General features: G+C 40.0%; 1 protein-coding gene across 1 annotated transcript in view; it reads left to right on the forward strand.

Moving 5' to 3' along the window:
- Window positions 1–18911, forward strand: part of LOC129775663 (activating transcription factor 3) — a 189156-nt gene extending 170245 nt beyond the window's left edge. Inside the window, exons 4-5 of the mRNA XM_055780652.1 lie at window positions 10741–11013; window positions 11086–18911. Coding sequence (XP_055636627.1) covers window positions 10741–11013; window positions 11086–12294 — 1482 coding nt within the window. The 3' untranslated portion in view covers window positions 12295–18911. The remainder of the gene's footprint in view (window positions 1–10740; window positions 11014–11085) is intronic.
- The last annotated feature ends 2572 nt before the right edge of the window (window positions 18912–21483 follow it).

Here is a 21483-nt window from a genome sequence, read left to right on the forward strand (position 1 = left end):
TCCACCATCGAAAAATTCTCATAGTCGCATTGGAGTGGAATGTCGCGTACGACGCTTTGTGCAGGAACGGAATCGGGACAAACCTTTCTTGCAAATTTGAAAATCCAACGGTCAGAGTATTCCTCACTTTCATGTGTATGGTTCCAGCCACACATTCTCCTAGCCGTATTCCAAAGAGTGCTCATAGCGGTCTCCCTTGACAAACCATTGACGAACTTTCGCCAATATCCACGCTTTTTTGCTTTAATCAGACCTTTTAGTTTGGCTTCTAGAGCTTGGTACTTTCGAAACCATTCCACTAGTCCAGTTTGCCGGAATTTTTTGAAAGCGGATGACCTTTGAACACTCCTTGTCCCACCAAAGTGATGGAGGACGACGTCGGAAAGTGGTAGCAGGAACACGTTTCTTTTGAGCTTGAAGTGCGCTTTCGTAAATCAAACTCGATATAAAATTATACTCTTCGAGTGGAGGAAGTTCATGCATTGAAACAAGTGCTTCAGATATTATTTCTGCAAATTTTCTCCAGTCAATATTTTTCGTGAGGTCATACGCAATATCAACTGACTCACGAGAACCTGATTCATTGGCGATCGATAAAATTATTGGCAGGTGGTCACTACCGTGGGGATCTTGGATTACCTTCCACGTGCAATCCAGGGATAACGAAGAAGAGCAAAGTGATATGTCTAGCATGCTTGCCCGTGCAGGAGGGTTGGCTATTCTAGTTGCTTCCCCAGTATTCAAAACTGTCAATTTGAAGTTGTCACACAGATCATAAATCAAAGTGGCACGGTTGTCATCGTAGAGTGAACCCCATGCTGTTCCATGGGAGTTGAGGTCACCTAAGATTAGCCGCGGCTCCGGCAGTGCCTCGATGATATCAAAAAACTGATGGCGGCCAACCATAGTTCTTGGAGGTATATATATCGAGGCAATGCAGAGGTCTTTGCCATTGATTTGTGTCTGGCAAGCGACAACTTCAATGCCTGTCATCGATGGGAGAGTGACTCTACAGAAGGAGTGGCATTTTTTGATCCCCAATAGTACGCCACCAAACGAGTCATTTCGATCGAGGCGAATAATGTTGAAATCGTGGAAATTCAGTTCGTCGGCTGAAGAAAGCCGAAAGTTTCACAGAGGGAAAATACATCACAGTTAGAACTATGAATTAAAAATTTAAATTGATCTAGTTTAGGGATGATGCTTCTGCAATTCCACTGTATTACAGTGGTCAAATCCTTGACCTCTTGCACTGAATCAGGCATCGAGGGAAATGAACGCTGCTAAAAAGCCACATTTTTCTTTCAAGAATGTTCTCACAATCGGAAGCAAACATAATACTATGCTTTTAAGAGGGTCATTTATATTCAAAGCATTTAAAATATTGTCCACCAGGTCAGAAAGCGCAAGCAAGCCAGATTGTGGCTGTTGCCTCGACCGCGAAAAAGGAACAGACGTGTTGGGCTCTGCTCCGGGAAGTGCTGAGGACCCCTGGTGCGTTGAAGAACCGCTTAAACCAGGAGGTACTTGCTTCGGTCTATTCTCAGCACGTTCGATACGAGGTTTCATTCCAACTTGGGAAGTTTCGGTCTTCTTTCTGGGGAGTGATGGAAAAGAAGTAATTTTTCTTTTCCTAATGGCACCCTGCGATGTACCGGAACTTCCTGCATTGGGAGCGTCTGCAACAGGCTCGTCGTTCTGCAGAATGGAGTAGGGATTGTCCTGAGTCGTTGAAGCGGAACTCTTAAGCATTTCTGCATAAGTCCGCTTGGAACGTTCCTTTAAGGAACGCTTGAGTTTTTCCCCTCGTTGTATGTACACCGGGCATTGAGAAAGATCATGTGGAGCCTCGTCGCAATGAAGACACTTGCGCTCTTTTGCGCAAGAAGTCCCATCATGACTCTCTCCACAATCTGCGCAACGTTGTTTATTGCAACAATAGGCGGCCGTGTGACCGAGTTGCATACATTTGTTGCATTTCATTACCCGGGGTACAAACAACCGAACAGATAAACGAAGAGCACCTATTGCAACGTAGTTTGGAAGAGCGGAACCCTCAAATGTCACTCGAAAAGAGTTTGTCCGATTGAGAACTCGTTTGTCATTTTTAAGTGACACAGACTTCAGTCGATCGCATTCAAGAATCTTCACACTTTTAAGTGAGGAATTCTTGAAGCGACCGACACCATCGAGTATCTCTTTTCGAGTCAAACCCTTTTCGTTTATTACACCGTCTATTTCAACGTTGCAACAGGGTACGTATACGCGATACTCAATCGCAAAGAGATCACAGCGCGTTATTGCATTCGCTTGGGTCCTGCAAGAGACGACAACTCGTAATTTGTCTGGCCCCATCCGAGTAATTTCAGTAACTTTGGAAAATTTCTGCGTTAGTTCTTTTGAGATGCGAATGACATTAAGATGTTTTGATTTTCGTCTAAAGTATACAATGAATGGACCTTTGAATCCCTCCGGGTATTCCTTTAGACGAAAATCATGTTTTTCATCAATTTCCTCATCTTCAGAACTTTCTACTTCATACACAGAATTTTCCTCCTCAACGTCTGCTTCATCCTCCTGCTCTTCAGGAGGTGGGTCAGCATCAGAAACATTCAATGACGTGGATGGGGGATCCTCCACACCCTCAGCCATAATAATGAATTAGTCACCTGTTCGATGTGAACAGTGTAGAATAATAATAAAAAATAGAAAAAAATAAATGAGTAAATAAATTATATTTGTATTCAAGGTATATATAAATTATATTTATTTCAATTTTTTATTGTATAAAATTCAAAAATGAAAAAAAGTTTCAACAAAAGTTCAACGGTAATGTAAGAAAGATGTACACCCCTAATGCCAACGCTTGCCGATTTGGTAAATACAATGTTGGACAATGGTGTAAATCGTACACAGGAGGTTGAAGGAATGATATATGGAACAATAGAAAAATAAACTTCTACTTGCCGCTGCTGTGTAGCGTGTGATGAATGTGTGTTGATCTGAACTGGATCCTCAGCGTCTCGATCGTGCACCACTTTTAATTGAGCTCGCTTCACTCGCAAGCACTGATGAAAAAAAGCACAATATAGATCTGCGTGAAAAAAAAACACCGTTATCGGATCGATTCTCAAACTTGTCCGATCAGCTCGCGAGTTCTCGAACGAACATTTTTCTAAAAAAAATGGAACCCCACTTTGGTGAGTGTGAATAAACTAGTTTTTCAAACATCAGATATTACAATCCAAATCCCAGAACCAGATCCCACATTTAGATTCCTAATTTGGATTTCAGATTCCAGATTCTGATGGTAGATTAAGGTTTCAAATTCAAATATCAATTCCATATGCACTTCAATTTTGACGCATGGCATGAATCACGTGTGAGCTGTCAAAAACAGTGCGCTGAAAACCCAAACAAAACCCGTCATAAAAAGAGAATTTACACTTACAAAAATCCTCGGTCGAAAACTATCAAATACATTTATGCAAAATTAGTAGAATGTACAATTTTTTTGTACATATTGTCAACAAACCCGCATCCTTACCAGAGATTAGTATATTTTACTCGATAACATTAGTAAGCTTGGATATTGTCATATCTGAAAACTGGTGAGAAAAGCGCGTATTAACCATTTTAATTATTCCCATAAGGCAATACGGAGGTATAATAAGGATATGATTCTGATACGTGCATTTTCGGCGAGAAAATGTAGCCGATATTGGGCTTCCGAATCATGGTTCTGCTTGACATATGTGTTTATTAGTACGGTCGAAAATGACTATAGATTGGTAGTATTTACCAAAAAATTCGTTATATTTACTAATTATTTCTCTCAGTGTAGCGAAAAAAAGGCTCTGATTTTGCTCAAACCCTGTTTTTTTATTCTTTTCCATTCGATCAATTTTAGACGCGTACTTTTGATTCCGCAGCATCTTCAAATAGGGTGATCTAAACATTCGGCTTCTTTGTTGATGTTGTCTTCGAATCGCTAGGCCGATTTTTGAGCTCTTACCGGCAAATAAAAAGTATTTTACACTAGAAAGACTGAAACTTTGTACAGTGGAATCCGTTTATAATGACATTGAAGGGAATTGACAAACGTGTCATAATAAGTGGACGTCATAGAAAGCGTTTTCTGAAAAAATGCTAGTCATTACAACCGGACATAATTTATTAAAAATTGATCATAATAGGCGACATGCCACTGTGAAGGAAGTTATTATATCCGACTTTTTTACAATGAATTTTAAATGAAACCAAACATCGTTGTGTAATTACGTCATAATAAAAGGATTCTACTGTATATACCTACACTCTGTCCAACTTCTATAAGAACACCCGGATTCTATTGAAACATTCTTTGTCACAACATACCATGTCCGACTGTCGGTTCATGTAAGCTTTGGCAAAACTCAGATGTCTTTCGATGTGAGATGGTGTACGATGAGTAGCTTTAACCTTTTAAACCCTCTTTATGTGAGGATTTTTTACCAAAACCTGACGAATTGTCACCCGAGTAACATTTAAATTGAAAAATTGCTTTATTTGCATAAGCGATTTTGAGGTATTCGAAGCTGTTCTAGCTATTTCCCGCTTATCCCGGTCAGAGAGCTTCGATTTACGTGGAGCTCTCTCCTTCTTACCGTATCCTTGAGAATTCGCCAAATAATTCAGCACTACTTGAAGGGATCGTCCAATCCGACGAGCATTTTCGCTGATGCCTACATTTTCTTGGTGGAATGCATCGATTTGTCTTTCATCTCTCTCCGTGAGCACTTTTCCCTTCGGCATTTTCCAGATTTATTGATCGAAACAACTAAAATAACGGAAAATATAACTGGTCTTATAGAAACTTGACACTTGAAAAATACAAAAACATTCGTTTACGCTCAGCGCTTGCACACACACATATGAAAATCATGTAGTGTATGGTAGGCACTAATACCTACACACGAGAATAGAATATAAATATAAATTGAAACATTGTTTGTTTACAATGACGCAAAGCAGCAAGATTATCACCTGGTCTTATAGAAGTTGGACAGAGTGTAGATTGTCTAAAAACGGTCAAAATGACTGCATTGCGAAAGAATAACTAATGTGTAGAGAAATTCGTTTGAAATTAATTTTCTATATTTGTTGCATTATTTGCAGTCAAATGACAAGTTATTAGTAAACATTAAAAATGCAAGGCTTGCATTCGATGACTTTGCAGTTGATATTTGTGGGTCTTCATATACTGATCAATTTTAATGTCTTGCAGCTCTGTATTCGGTGGAAAGCTGTTCTACTAATTGGAACAAGAACTCATTCCACTTAATTAGGCATATACTGTGTTAATCTGCACCTGCCTTCTGACGGAAATAATTGTTCATCAACTGTTATAAATATTTTGGTTAATATCAAGCTTGATTATTGACGAATAAATCGTAGGATTTGCTAGAACTTTTCTGAAGGCCATAATTTTTCTAAAAAAAATGGAACCCCACTTTGGTGAGTGTGAATAAACTAGTTTTTCAAACATCAGATATTACAATCCAAATCCCAGAACCAGATCCCACATTTAGATTCCTAATTTGGATTTCAGATTCCAGATTCTGATGGTAGATTAAGGTTTCAAATTCAAATATCAATTCCATATGCATCATTCAGATTTGAAATTGCACATTCACATTCACAAATCTGAAAAAAGATTTCCGATCAAGATGCAAGACACAAATTGCAGATTTTAGCTAAAACATTGCAGATTCTAGATACAAATATCGACCCTATATTAGTGATCCCATATAAGAAATCCTGATTCAGAACCGAATTTCAAATCGTAATTCAGATCCCCCACGACAGCTATGGAGGATCATGGACGAACACGGCTTTCCCCGAAAGCTGACAAGACTGATTCAGGCAACGATGAACGGTGTGCGGTGCAATGTGCGGATCTCAGGTGAGCTGTCGGAATCATTTGAGACTCACAGGGGACTTCGACAAGGCGATGGAATCTCCTGTCTGCTCTTCAACGTGGCGCTGGAAGGTGTTATGCGGAGAGCGGCCTTCAACATGCGGGGCACGATTTTCAACAAGTCTAGTCAGTTTATCTGCTTCGCCGACGTCGTGGACATAATCGGAAGAACACATGCGACGGTAGCCGACTTGTATACCCGACTGAAACACGAAGCAGGGCTGATTGGGCTTGGGATCAATGCGTCTAAGTCTAAATACATGCTAGCTGGAGGGACTGATCGCAACAGAGTTCTTCTTGGTAGTAGTGTTGTGATCGACGGCGACGAGCTCGAGGTGGTAGAGGAATTTGTCTACCTTGGCTCGTTGATAACAACTGACAACAACAACAGCCGTGAAATTCGAAGACGCATTGTCAATGGAAGTCGTGCCTACTATGGGCTCCGCAAATCCTTGAGGTCCAACAAACTCCGACCCCGTACGAAGTGTACCATGTACAAATCCCTAATTCGACCGGTTGTTCTCTATGGGCACGAATCATGGACGATGCTTGAAGAGGACTCACAAGCGCTCGGAGTTTTCGAGCGCCGAGTGCTCAGAACAATATACGGTGGTGTACAGGAAAGCGGAGTATGGAGAAGGAGAATGAATCACGAACTGGCGCAACTCTACGGCGAACCCAGCATTCAGAAAGTCGCCAAGGCTGGACGAGTGCGATAGGCAGGGTATGTTGCAAGATTGGCGGACAGCAGCCCTGCAAGGATGATGTTCGCATCTAATCCAGTAGGAACAAGAAGGAGAGGAGCCCAGCGAGCGAGGTGGTTGGACCAGGTGGAGCAGGACTTGGCAAGAATCGGTGCAGCCGGGAGTTGGAGAACTACAGCCATGGATCGGGACTATTGGCGAAAAATTGTGAAGAAAATCTAATCTCTCAATGGGATGTAGTATCATTATAAATAAATAAAATTCAGATCCCCCAGAACCTGAATTGACCCATGACATCTCACACCGTGTTTTGGGGTTGAATTCACAGCTAAGGCAACTCACGAATAAATAGTGTGGAATTTTCATTGCGCTTATTCCGTTAACGCAATGATGTAAACAAATGAACTGATCCTGACAACAAGTGCCACGTGGATACGTGAAAAACATATTTGAGAAAAAATCAATCACATCTATATTTAAAAATCAACGAAATCTGTTTTTCATTTTCAAGAATTTTCAAACTTTCCTATCATGCTTGTTCTGCGTATTTGACAATAAAAAGTTTGAGCTGCCTGATGTTTTTTTTTTTTTCAAATAATTGTTAGTGTAAACACAATGGTAGAATTCGTGGTTTTTGAAGATGCTTAAAATGAAATTGCTACGGAATTAAATAACCTAGCAATTTGGTGCCAGGGAACAGTTTGTGAAGATGTAGGGTAAATAATCTTGGTTTGTTCAGTCGAAAATATGATCATGGTTTGCCCACTTTTTTTAATGCTCTAATTCAGCGCTCCTATGGCAAATAAGGCCTTCGAATGTTTCGAAACATATAAATGAAATTGCCTTTTACATGATTTATAGTAGTTTGATAGTATATTTTCACGAAATCACATGTTTTAAAGGATTATAAAATACACCTTCTATTTGTGTCAATGCGCCCCTCATTCGAGCTAACTTTTAATCGATCACCAGATGATTATTTGGCACGTTTTTAGCCCTTTTCTGGATTACAACACTTATAAATATTGTAAACATCATGCTTGCTCACCATTTGTATCGGATTTACATAGCTAAACCATTAAATTAACGCATTTTGATGAACTCAATTCTGATCATGAGTTGTCCAATTCAATAATGTTGTTTTGCCCACATGATTTCTATGGCAACCGCTTGGCGCGCTGCAGTTTGTTTATGTTTGTTTATGGTGTGCTTCGCGCATAGCAGATGTATGCTTTTTCTGTGTTGATTGTGTTGAGGTGAACACTTCTAAAATGCCAAAGAAAAGGCAATATTCTGAAGAAAGCCTAAATTATGAATGAATCAATATGATGACAGTAAACTCAAGCAATGATAAATGCAACATCTAATTGTGAATTCGAATGTTTTCATTCAAAAATTGAGATTTCTAAAACCGGACAAACCATGATCATTTTTTTGGGCAAACCATGATCAGAGGTGGTCAAACCATGATCATAATTCTTCTTTAAGGAAAATCGTTAAAAAACATAAAAATTTGAATAATTTCAACACCTTATGGTAGTATTAGCAACTAGAGACTTGGGGCTTTTCTCGTATCGATTATGTGTGATTTTCATGAAGAAAAATCGATTTGCATTTACTAGTTGCGTAAAAACACCCCAAATTAGACAAACCAAGATCATTTACCCTATCAGGTTGATCAAGAGCTTCTCGATAAGTTACCAAATACCCTATGTAAAGTGTTGGAAAGAAAAAAAGTAAACAGCATTACGTAAAATACTTTTGCATGATTTTTTTTTTAATGAACGTATTTCTTACAATGGAATGGATGTAATCAAGCCATTGTTTGTATTCATTTTCAAATTTACATAAAACTCCAACTCATTGGATTTTTTCATCCAGTATTGTGTATAGATGCTCTATGGGGTTGGGGTCTGAAGACTGGAATGGCCACTCAAGCATTTTAATTTCTTTGTACTGAAAATAGCGCACCTTAAAGGTGTGCTTGGGATCATTGTCCTGTTGGAAAATATAGCTTTTATATTAATTTTCCCGAGTGACGGCTATAAGTTTTCCTCCAAGACATTGACGTAGGACTCAGCAGTCTTCTTTACATCGATGTTTAACTGTTGCTAGAGTAGGCTAGATATCTCAGACTTCAGGCTGTCATTTCTTTGTGTTTTTTTAACCTCAAACTTACTCTAATCGGTCCAAACAATCTTCTTATAAAAGTCAGTATGACTGGAGCTTCTGGTCGTGGACCGTCATCATTCTCATTGAACTGTTTTGCTCAAGTTTTGGTGTCAGAGGATTTTCTTCGTTTCAAAATAAATCATGCAAAATGTATACTCTGGTTGCAAATCATGACTATGTACCAAAACTGTATAAAAATGTCAAAATAATGATAAGCTTTATATAGATACGACCCTCTGCGGTCGTATTCAATTTGGACATGGGTGCCATACTGGTCGGAATTATTTTTACTTGAAAGATGCATAATTTGTATGATAATGAAAGATAAACAAGTTTTTTTTCAATTCGTTGTGAACTTTAGATGTGTATCTACTGAATAATGTGTTTTAAAATGCTGTTTTTATATAAAAAAATATACATATTCTAAAACTCTCGTTCGTGTGTCATCTTTCGAAACAGTCCCTCAAAATAAGGTCCTGGATTTTGACTACAATTCTGCACGGTAAAAAAGGTTTGGTGGCTGAAAACAGACATAGGAACTCGAACATTTAAATTTTCACTTGCATTACTTTTTCCAAAAATGTACACTTTCGCGAGGAATTGAAATTTGAGCAATTTAAAATAAATAATACGTTACTTGTCACTTTTTACAAAATCAACAACAAATTTCGCACGAATTATAACAAGTTTATAATTCGCAGGCCATCCTTAGTTTCCAATCAATCCAAACAACGTATTCGGCCAAGCTACGGCATGTGGAAATTTGAATCTCGCTTCACGCAGAGGTAGCTGCTCGTTTAAGCTCAATAAAACTCGCATACTGCCTATTCTTCGTGCGATCAATTTACATAAGTTATCGATTGGGATGAGAACTGGTAAAAAAGCAGGGTAGTCCAGAATCGAAGCCCCAGTCCTATAAACCATGTAAAGGACTTCCGACTTTAATGAAATGATGCTTTATTCTGTTGGAATAACACGGTGGTTGCGGTGCAAAAACTGCAACAAAGGATTCAAGAATACTTCCTTAAACACCTATTGACATTCTCTGTTTTAAAGAGGCTTTAAACTTTTCAGTTCATTCGCCTCTAAATCCTTGAACTCCTAATTTCTTATTCGCGTGAGTGGAAAAGTCATTTGAAACAGTCCCTTCTGAGAAACAAAATCTAACATTAAATAAATTTGAAATGGAACAAGGGTGCAATCGAGGTGTTTACTTGGTAATTTTTAATAAAAAAATATTCAGGAATGTCCACGTGGACAACAGGGGGAGGAGGTCTGGTCAATGTTCGCGCTTTTTGTTTCCACGTGGTATGTGGACAGCCCCTTATTGAATGAAGGTCAAACTTAGTTTGCAGACAACTTTTACATGATCTAGCAATATTTTTTTTGCTATTTGAAGACCAATTGACAACAATAACACATGCCAACGTCATATTATATTATTAGCAATAAACTACAGTGCAAACCATCTGAACTGTAACTTATTGAAAAGTATAGTATAATCAGTATATTAATATGGTTATATTTTTTTATTGGTTTGAATCAATCTCGATGGACAGTTACGGGATTTCTACCGGTTGACCATTTGAGTTTCAGGTAGCACGATTGTGTCGTTGAGATTTTTATACAGGATAGATTCAATATGGAAGGAGCGCGTCTGACAAAAAAATAGGATTCGATTTGAACTTACGCTATTATTTTTTTTTTCGACCAAACATTACAAGAGGTCTATTACGAATATTCTCCTATGCGACACTGAAAGCCTCCTTATAAGCTACTTATTTGCTGCGAAAGTATGCGAATTTATGGAAACTTACGATTGATCGAAAAGCGTGACGCTGAATTTAACATGTTCGATCTCGAGTGCATTTTGATTAAACCTGTTCTCCCGTATCCTCTTTGCAGACCCGCTCGCAACTGATCAAGGCCGGCGTGAAGCTGTTGATTCAGAACAAACGTAAACACAGCGGATGCGATTCCAGCGATGGGAACGAATCATCCAGTGGCGGAGGCGGAGGGGGCAGTGTGAGGGGAGCGAAAAGCGGCAGCATGTCGTCGTCAAAAATACGCCGCGACACGGACAATCTGACCAGCGAGGATGACGTCGAAAATCTGCGGACCACCAGTGGCTGCTCGTCAACGGGTGGTGCCGGCAGCACCACCAGCGCTCGCTGTGGGGTAAGAAAATATTATTTTTGCGATCCACAACCGGGTACTGACGGTACTAAGAAATGTTTTGTTTACTTTTAGTTGACGCCAGAGGATGAGGATCGCCGCCGTAGGCGCCGGGAGCGCAACAAGATCGCCGCCACTAAGTGTCGCATGAAAAAACGTGAGCGAACGGTAAACTTGGTGAACGAGTCGGAGACATTGGATGCGCAAAACAAAGAACTTAAATCGCAAGTTACGGAGCTCGAGCAGCAGCGGCGGAAACTAATGGAAGTGCTGCAAGCGCACGGGCCCAATTGTGTCCATCAGAAGGGGTACCAGCCGTTGCCAAGTTTGTCTACTATCCCTACCAGCAAATGTAAGTTTATAGCGGACCTTAGTTTTCTGGACAATGACGATGATGTCAAGTTCTTGGAATGCCTGAAATCCGGTAGCGATCTGGGGGACTTCTCCAAGCAGGATAACGCTCTACCGCCCGGCTACTGTAAGCTCTCGCCTACCGAGGTGAACTATTCGACCCCGACGGACGTCATGGATGTTAATAGCTTCGCTGCACAATCACTGAAATCCGAATACATTCCAAACAGTCAAGAGCGGCCTGTTTCCGCTCCAACCCGCTCTAAACCGGGACCAAAACCAAGGCAGAAATCGGCAACGGCGGTGAAACGGACGGTGACCAATGTAACAACCATTGCCGATGCTCTCCCGTCCGTACCGGTGACCCTTCCGAGCGCGGATTTCATTCTGAAGAACGAACTCATCGATACGAGTAGTCCTTATACCACAGTCCAATCGGCCGACCGTTTTCTGTTCGAAAACTCTCTCGATCTGTACAATAACAACAACAATGACACTCTGGACAGCCACCATACCAACGACAGCGACAAGTTAACCTGCCTAGCCGTTAAAGACAATGCCTCCAACGCACTGCTCGAATTCAACGCTAACTTCGACACCGCCATCATCAAACCGTCGGACTATGCTCTCCTATCAACACAGAATCATCTATCGCAGCAGCTCCAGCAGCAACAGCAATCCAATCAACACCAGCAGCAACAGCAACAACAACAACAACAGCAGTGCCATCTTCAGCAAAGCCTAGAGCTTCTGTTACCACATCAGCAGCATCTGAACCATCAGCACCACATGCTCTCCCAATCGTCCTGCTTCGAGGGCAGCATCGTGACCAACGACTTCCTCATCCTTCCCGAGCACGATGGCAGCGAGTTCACCGATCTAGACAGTGGCATCACGTCCTACGCGAACATCAACGGCAGCTGTCTGGCGTGACGATCGTCGTCGTCATCGTCCTCATCGCCACCGCTGCTGATGCTGTAGTCACTCGCGATAGCGAGTTTCCTTGGTTCAGTCTAGTTCAGCTCTCGCCAATAACGTCGCATTTGGAATGTTTTTTGATATTTCGTTTTTTTTCGTCTGGTCGAAGAGTAGGCTTTGCCCTCGGCACTCTGTATATGTCCCAGTGGTCGCAGTTACCGTATTTTTACCGATCTTTTGAGTGTGTATTTTTGTGTCAGCTTGCGATCGATGTGTTGTTCACTCTCTCTTTCTCGCACACACAAAGCAAGAAACAATCAATCCAAAAGGAGCTATTGATGGGTTGTCGAAGATGGTATCGACACTCTGTAAATTTATTTCCTCTTTTTGGATGAACAATTCTGAATGGGCGTGTGTCTCTCTCTCACTCTCGAAACGTCAATCTATGTGTGTGTGCGTGTTTGCGTGTGTACGTGTGTGTGTGTGAGTTTGTCCATTAGATAGGTAAGAAAAGGGAAGAAGAAATTCCCTTTGTTTCGTTTTTATCCAGTAAAACACTGTTATATACTGTAGTAAGCATACAAACAAAAGCAAAAACACGTTTCTTTATGCAGAAAACAAAAAACGGAAATGCATTCCTTATTCGATCGTAAGTTAATAATCGTATCTCATTTCGTTTATGGTCCTCGCGCATCCACACGAGCGCGGTCCGTTCATTTTTAACCCCATTCTCTGTCTTTCTTATCTCTTTTCGTTTTCGTTTTTTTTTTTCTTTCACTTCAGCATATTGTGATATTTGCAGCCTACTTCGCTGATGGACGCCAAAGGCGACAGCACACAGTTCCAAAATTGACAGCGCCTCGGTCTCCCTTTCGGCTATACGTTACTGTGGAGCAATTCCACGCAAAATCAGCCGGTCGCTGACCCGACCCGCTTCGATTTCGTTTTTTTGAAACTTGGTACTTATGATGGAAACTACCTAAAATCACAATTTTCATTATCGTATGATCAGTCTAAATTACGCTTGATTTTTTAAAAGGGCGCGTCGAAAATCATTGATCTTTCTTTCAAAAAATCGTAACTAAAAATCCAGATTCCGATTAAAATATGATGTTTGACAAAGTTTTTGGATAATTAATGAATTATTGAGGAAAAATTACATTTAAATGCACTTATTCATAAATTGAATTTAGTATCAAAAACATTTATATCTCAAAATATCCCCCTACGATATATTTTTGTATATTTTTATTGGAAAACTCTTCCAACTCAACAAAGTTTGACGTACACAGTGGTGCCGTGGCAAACTCACCAAAAATGAGATATGAATTCATGAAATTTCAATAGTGTCCACCCAAACTAGCGTTAGAAGAAAAAAAATCCAAATGTCAAACAGGGATCGAATCAAGGCCAGCTGAAATTTTTACACGTTTTACACAATTACGCTATCCACATAACCCCTGGTGCTGTTGCACAAATGCGTGAGACATTATTAAACGAAGTTGGATCTTAAAAGTATACATGGAATGTGTTTTCGAAGAATAAAAAGAAGGAAAAACGTGAACCTTTATCCTTTTCGCGACAGGGGCCGTGTATGTAGCAAAGTAAGTGAAAAGGGTTAATTCGTGATTAGTTGCAATGTGTCTCTTGTTTCGCTCTCTCATATTGCTCTTATACTGCTATGACATATATATATTTATACACAAACTTGCCTATCCTTCACGGTTTTCTTGTTGAACGATAGTGTACTACCATCCGGCATTCGCCTTCTTCCTTCGGAACAATAGATGCTCTAGTGCTATTCGGAGATATTGTTGGCTCAATGATCCTCGCATCCAACAGCTACTTTATAATTCGCTTGATCTACTATTCCCGTGAGACCATCTTGTACGACTTCTCATGCACTGGTTGTGGTTCATGTAGCACAATTACCAACTCGAGAAACTTGGCTTTGTCCAGCTCTCGCACGTTCTTCAAGGAACAGTCTCGAATGCTTTCAACGCTACTCCATCGGTATTGAAGTCCGCTCCCTTCACAGGTTCGTAAACCTGAATTGAAAGCATTTCTCGTACAGACCTTTCTTTATTTGAATCTTCTTTTCTAGTCTTTTCACACTCTCCTTTGGCCAACCAGTATATCTTCCTTCTTTCTTCGTCATCACCACAGTTTCGCTCTTCAGGACATCTATGGCTATAATCACTGGCAATTCTTGTGCAAAGTATGGCATCAACAATATCAATTTATTGTTAACAATTTAACAATTTTTTTTCCTCAATTTCATCCACTTTTAGGCTAGCCTAGCCTAGCTGCCTAGCCTTTTCTGTCGCCCCGACGTTTACCGAATTTCCTCGCCATCGAGTCTTTGATTGTTGTCACCTTGCTGCCACTATCAATCAACCCCATCTTCGGTCATCACCACTTCAGTTCAAAGAGCCTTCCTGCCAAGTGTCACTTGTTCATAAAAATATGATTCTATCGTTTCAGCCAGCCTTTTACTCCGTTTCATCAATTTCTCGTGAATGGATATAGGATCCAACGATTCGTGAAAAGCCTCAAGGAACTTCGCTTTGAAAACAGACCACGTTTGCACCAACATTTGTACTCCATTCCACCAGAGTCGTGCTGCTCCTTTCAAGTGCATTTTCGCACAAAGAAATTGGGTTTGGTTCGACCAGTCATAGATTTCCGCGGTTGTTTCCGAATTAAGCAAATTTGTTGACCTAAAATTTCGAGTTTGTGAAAAATCTACCAACGAACGATCACCGATTCTCATAAATATATGACTTTAGCTGTTCCGATGAATTTTCAAACTTTTCGTGTGATACCACCCATCATTTTCTGCACAGTACTGCTGGTAACCGTATTTGTATCTTATTCCACCACTCTTCCATTGGAGCTGGTTTTTTTATGGTTCTGCCACATTTCTTCAGTTTGCCTTCGATAATTACCCAATATGTCTCGATGAGACGAAAATCCATCAAAATACATCGTTTGTACTTGGTCAACACTTGCTCGCACTGCTTCCTTGCAACCAGGTTTTGTTTCAGCGTCCTGTTGGGGTAATTGTACGACCGCAAGCCTTATCGCATTCAAACTCGCCAAACTGTACTGTGGCTCGCCGTGAACTTTTCCGCCAAATCCCGCAAGGAGAGCCCAAGATTGTGGTGGACTGATCGAATCACCTTTGCTCGTAGATACCGGCCATATGTTCCACCTATACGCCTGATTGATTTTGCCCGATCCAACGTAAGAGTCTCCCGGTAACGTTTGAGTATGGTATTTACAGTCGATTTTGAGAATTTCAGGAATTTTGCGATGTTTCCTCCTGACAACGTCGGGTTATCAACGTGAGTAGACAGATGTTTTTCCCAACTTTCGCCTTTCATCGTCGTTAACTTTTGAATGTGTCCTTCAACCTTGATGAAATTTTCACTACTGAATAAACAAACCATTCCGATCAAAACACTGTCAATGGTTTCTCTTCGTGACAACTAGGGGCGCTGCAGTGAATAAAAATAAGCGACCAAATTCTAACTGAAGAGCACTTTAATCGAGTCCAGTTCAATGCTTCGATCAGTGAGTATATAGGGGATTACGATAGAGATAAGGATGCTGAAAAATTTTTCAATTTTACGATAGCTTACAATAGTTTGTGAAATCGTAACCATTTAACAAAGGTAACATATAAAATGGAAAAACTATATACAACGTTTCATCCTAGGACCGTTCTCCGTCCTCGAGATACAATCAATTTAATATTTATAATAAATTGGTTATATCTCGAGGAAAGTTTATTATATTTTATATGTTACTTTTCTCAAATGGTTACCTCAAATGGATTTTCCCAATAAAAATTTAAAAACAAATATCAAAGGGGGGTGTTTATGAGATATAAAAGTTTTTAATACTCAATTCATTTTTTGAGTAAGTTCTTTAACAGTGCATTTCAAATGTCGTTTTCCCTAAATAGTTCATCATTTTTCCAACAAATCTTTCGAACTTCATATTTCAATCTGACATCTGGACTTTAGTTACGATTTTCTGAAAGAAAGATCAATGATTTTGAACATGCGCTTTTAAAAAATTATGCGTAATTTAAATTGGTCATATGATAATGAAAAATTGTGATTTTAGGAAGCTTCCATCATATGTACCGAGTTTCAATAAAATCGAAGAGGGTCCAAATCTACCGTTTTTAGGCTGATTTGACGTGGAATTGCTCTATCCCATTATTATTTGCGGTTTTCTCTCTCTCTCTCTCGCTCTTCTTTGCGTGATGGTCCATCAGCGAAGCCGAGGCGAATACCATTTACTAATAAGTTCGCCATTGAAACCATCTCTCCGTTCTCCCTCGTCGCTGCGCCTCACACGTCCCGCGTCCCAAATGGGTATTCTACGGTCCACACAAAGGCAAATCTTAATACGTGTAATCAGTCAAAATGCGCTAACCTATGCTTCGAGTCGCTAATTAATTTGTGATGATGATAATTGTCAATTAAAAAACGCTTTACCGTTACTCTTACTCGCCCATCCCTTCTCCCAGCCCGTTATTTACGCTTTCGCATTTCAGGAAGGAAAAAAGAACGCAGAACAAAAGAAAGGAGCGAGAAAAAAATCCAGAAAAAATGTATATTATTATCTGCTCTAAGAATAATATATGTTTAAGTGAATGTATTTTTTATAAAAAGAACATAATAGATTAGGTAGATATGTTGTTTTTCTCAGTGTATGACGAGGCAGGAAGAAGCCGTTCTCCCCAACGGAAAATTAATGGCGAGCAAACGGTCACCCAGTGCGAAGCCAAAATATTCACATAAATTGAAACGGATTGTTTGTGAAAAAATATACTCTCGCGTAGGAATCAAAACGAAGAAAAAAAAAAAGACGCACATGAAGATAAACTAAAACTATATTTACAAATGACAGCTTGCATTAGCTAACCTTTTGTGTTCCCGACCCTTGGGCAGCGTTGGACACAATAAGCCATGCGTTTTCCGTCCGGGGAGATAAAGCGCATAGAATACGCATAGAATGTACGACCAATCAAAACACAATCGAGTTAAACTATTTTTGGCTTTGATTAATGAGAACAGGTATGAAATATTGTGCTTTATCTATATACGATTGAATCGAAAAAAAACAACCACAAAAAAAGGAATATTTACATTAACAAAAGTCATACCTAGCTGGGGAAGGAAACAACCGCTGCATGACCGAAGGAGAAGTAGGTGGGCGGCGATAATCGTGTTTGCTTGGAAATCTGAATTTAAGTGTCGTTGAAAAGCAATCAATTACCACTCGCTAGATGTCAGCTCTGTTTTGGGTACGATGAACACAACACAAAATAAACGCTAGTCACAAACGCCCAAACGCGCCCACACGCAAGCGAGATAAAAAAGCACTTTGACAATCGATTACCGCCCATCTCTTCTTCGCCCTTCGCTGGGACTTGCAATCGCCTTATAAATTTACCAACAATAAATTGCGTAACGCCGGCAGTGACCCCACGCGGTGGAATGGCAAACGAAATCACTGTCACACATTCGCAAGGGACGAAAATATAAAACTAAAATGCCTTCCTATTTTGATTAATAGGTTAAGATGCATGTTAATGAAAAAAAAACAAAGTGTTATTCCTTGAGATAATATATACACGTATATTGTTAAGACATTTTGAATAAAAAAAAAAAAACAATCAAAACTACTAAGCAACTGAAAGCTTAAATTGAAATCGGAGCCTTATATTGTATTGTTGTAGAGCTTGACCAAATTTTGAAACAAATCTAGAAAGCCTAACATGTGGTGAGCACGCACCCCAAAAAGGGGAACCAATCGAACCAGTTACCAAGCAGCAAACACAGAGGGCCAATGGCGGCATCGCCCCATCGCGGATATTAGTTCCATTTTACCCCCGTCAAAACGGAATTTCTTTAATATTTACCTCGATGTTTGTGTGCACCTTAACTTACTTTTGTTTTTGAAACCTAATTTGTAAAAAAAAAACCCAAACAACACACGCGAAACAAAAATGTGCCATCCGAGAGCGAACGAATTCGATCTCTTCGTTCGCGTGTGTATGTATCTGTTTCCTGTGTTTAAACCTTAAAATTGGACAAACGAAATTAACCGTAACGACTACTTTGTACCTGTGTCGGCATCGTCTTCTTCGAACACTTGATTGATATAGTAAAACAAAACAAACAACAGATGAACAGTGAACAATCAATTCTAACCCCGTCGCGTTAGCTTAGTTTTAATACGTAGCAATTGTCAAACTTGTTCCGAAATTGTAATCAACAGCAAACAAGTCATCGGGAAACCAAATTCTCCTACATCCCAGTCGTTGTGTGCAAATGGACGCTTAAAAGCAAAGATGCACAGAGAAAAATTGAAGCGTATTCATCGTGCAAATAAACGGAACACACTCATTACAGTACTACTTATATAATCGAATGTTGTTCAAAGCGATAATCAGTAATGAAGAAAGGCAAAAGAAACAACAAGTGGATCGCATTTGAATGCGACATGAGAAAATCTAAATTAAAAGAACCTATACGAACTGTAATCAATGATAGAAGAAAAAAATTAAACAATCGAGATCGATCAATAAACAGAAAAACACTAAGACGAAATACTACGTGCAGTTGTGGAGTACACTGGTAGTTATTCGAAAGCCCTGGGCACTTACGTTCCCACTACGCTTACATCTCACTTCACTTTTTTGCAGCTATTCCCGTTTCCACCGATCGTGAAGTGTAAAAATGAACTTCGTGTAGAAAGTGGAGTGGATACCAAAATGACCCTGTGTAGTGATCCCCGATAATCGTTCGATTAATCGATTAATCGAATACATCCTACAGATATCGAATATTAATCGAACGAATACTGCGCAACCAATAATCGAAGCGAACGAATAATTTACGTCGATTAATCGATCCAAACTCAGAGAAAAAAAACGTGCGGTCGCTGCAGTTTTATCCCGAAAATCAATCATTATCTTTGACGATCCCCTAACTGGTAAACGAAGCTCAATGCCGTCAACGCGAATTGAGCTTCGTTTACGACTCGTAAATTACGAGTCTAGGGGAGCGTGAAAGATAATAATTGATTTTCAGGCGGGATGAACACTTTTTTGATTCCAGATGGCTTTCTAGTAAATGAGAAATATTATTCTAACGAATTTTATTTTATTCTAACACCGTCTTCGAATATTCGTACAGACTGCTTTTGTTTACTTACAAACTAGGTATAATTAGTAATCTTAGATTTAAACACATTTTTAGTCAAATTGAAGTCAAATACGTCACAAACAGCATTAAACATACGAAGACATGTATCAAACGGCTTAAATTGATTCGTTCACTCACTTGCAAGCTTATCGGACGCATTCTTCAATCGATCCGAAAGAGGTGTTTCTTTCACATCGATTCTATTGTGCTTTTTCATCCGGCGCGCTTGCAAGCGTGGTGAATCTCAACCAAATAAGTGGTGTACGATCGAGACACTGAGGATCCATTCAACAGATCACATACGTCACACCGCAGCGGCAAGTAGAAGCTTATTTCTTTTTTTCTCCTTTCTATCATTTCTTCCACTTTCTGTGCATAACAAATACCATTGTTTCGCTTGGTGTTCACGTAATCATCAAGCGTTGGCATTAGGGTGACCATCTTCATATATATTGCACTTGAACATTTGTTGGAACTTTTTTCATTTTTGAATTTAATTTAATAAAAATTAGTTTGAATAACTATAATTTTCTACTGTAACTAAAATAGAAGTTTATCTTATTATATTTATTTTTTTAATTTTTTTATTATCAATAAATTCTGTTCATATCGAACAGTTGACGAAATTTATTACTATAGCTGAAGGCGGGGAGTGGAGGCGATCTGGCGTAGTGGTAACATCCATGCCTCTCACGCTAAAGGTCACGAGTTCAATTCTCACTCCCGACATTCTTCCAAAAATGGAAGTAAAAAGTGACGAGCCAGCCAAATGAGTTGAAAATCACTATAATACAGATAAAAAAAAAAAAAAAAAGAAGGCGGGGAGGATCCCGCAACGACGCCAACGTATATCTCTGATACGGAACCCCCTGAAGAACCGGAAGGTGAAGTAGAAATTGGAAGAAGAATGGAAATAGAAAACGTAATTTCTGATGATGAGGAGGATGAAGAAAAACTGGATTTTCGTCAAAAAGTATACCCTGAGGGCTCCAAAGGCCCATTCATTGTGTACTTTAGGCGAAAATCCAAACCCCTCAATGTTATTCGCATATCTAAAGAGCTGACAAAAAACTTCTCAGATGTTACCGAGATTACTCGGATGGGGCCAGACAAATTACGAGTTGTCGTCTCCAGCCGGACCGAAGCAAATGATATAACCCGTTGCGATCTCTTTGCGATTGAGTATCGCGTATACGTGCCCTGTCGTAACGTAGAAATCGACGGCGTAATCACCGAAAAGGGTTTGACCCGAATTGATATACTCAAGGATGGAGTCGGTCGCTTCAAGAACTCTTCGCTTAAAACTGTGAAGATTCTTGCATGCGACCAACTGAAATCCGTATCTATTATAAATAATAAGAGAGTTCGACAAATTCTTTTGGAGTAACCTTTGAGGGCTCCGCCCTTCCAAACTTCGTTTCGATAGATGCGCTTCGTTTACCTGTTCAATTGTTTGTACCCCGGGTAATGAGTTGCAACAACTGCAAGCAACTTGGTCACACGGCCGTCTACTGTTGCAACAAAAAGCGTTGCGCAGAATGTGGAGAGAGTCATGATGGGACTTCTTGCGCAAAAGAGCGCAAGTGTCTTCATTGCGACGGGGCCCCCCATGATCTTTCTCAATGCCCGGTGTACATACAAAGAGGGGAAAAAATCAAGCGTTCCTTAAAGGAATTTTCAAAACGGACTTAAGAATTCCGTCCCAACGACGCAGGACAATCCTTACTCCCTCCTGCAGAACGACGAGCCTGTCGCTGACGCTCCCAACGCGGGAAGTTCTGGGTGCCATCAGGAAAGGGAAAATTACTACTTTTCCATCACTCCCCAGTAAGAAGTCCGAAATTTCCCAAGTTGGATTGAAACTTCGAACCGAACGTGCTGAAAATAGACCGAAGCAAGTACCTCCTGGTTTACACGGTTCTTCTACTAACCAGGGGTCCTCAGCACGTTCCGGAACAACACCCAATACGTCTAT

Source organism: Toxorhynchites rutilus, chromosome 3 (assembly GCF_029784135.1).
Source record: "Toxorhynchites rutilus septentrionalis strain SRP chromosome 3, ASM2978413v1, whole genome shotgun sequence".
Taxonomy (NCBI): domain Eukaryota; kingdom Metazoa; phylum Arthropoda; class Insecta; order Diptera; family Culicidae; genus Toxorhynchites; species Toxorhynchites rutilus.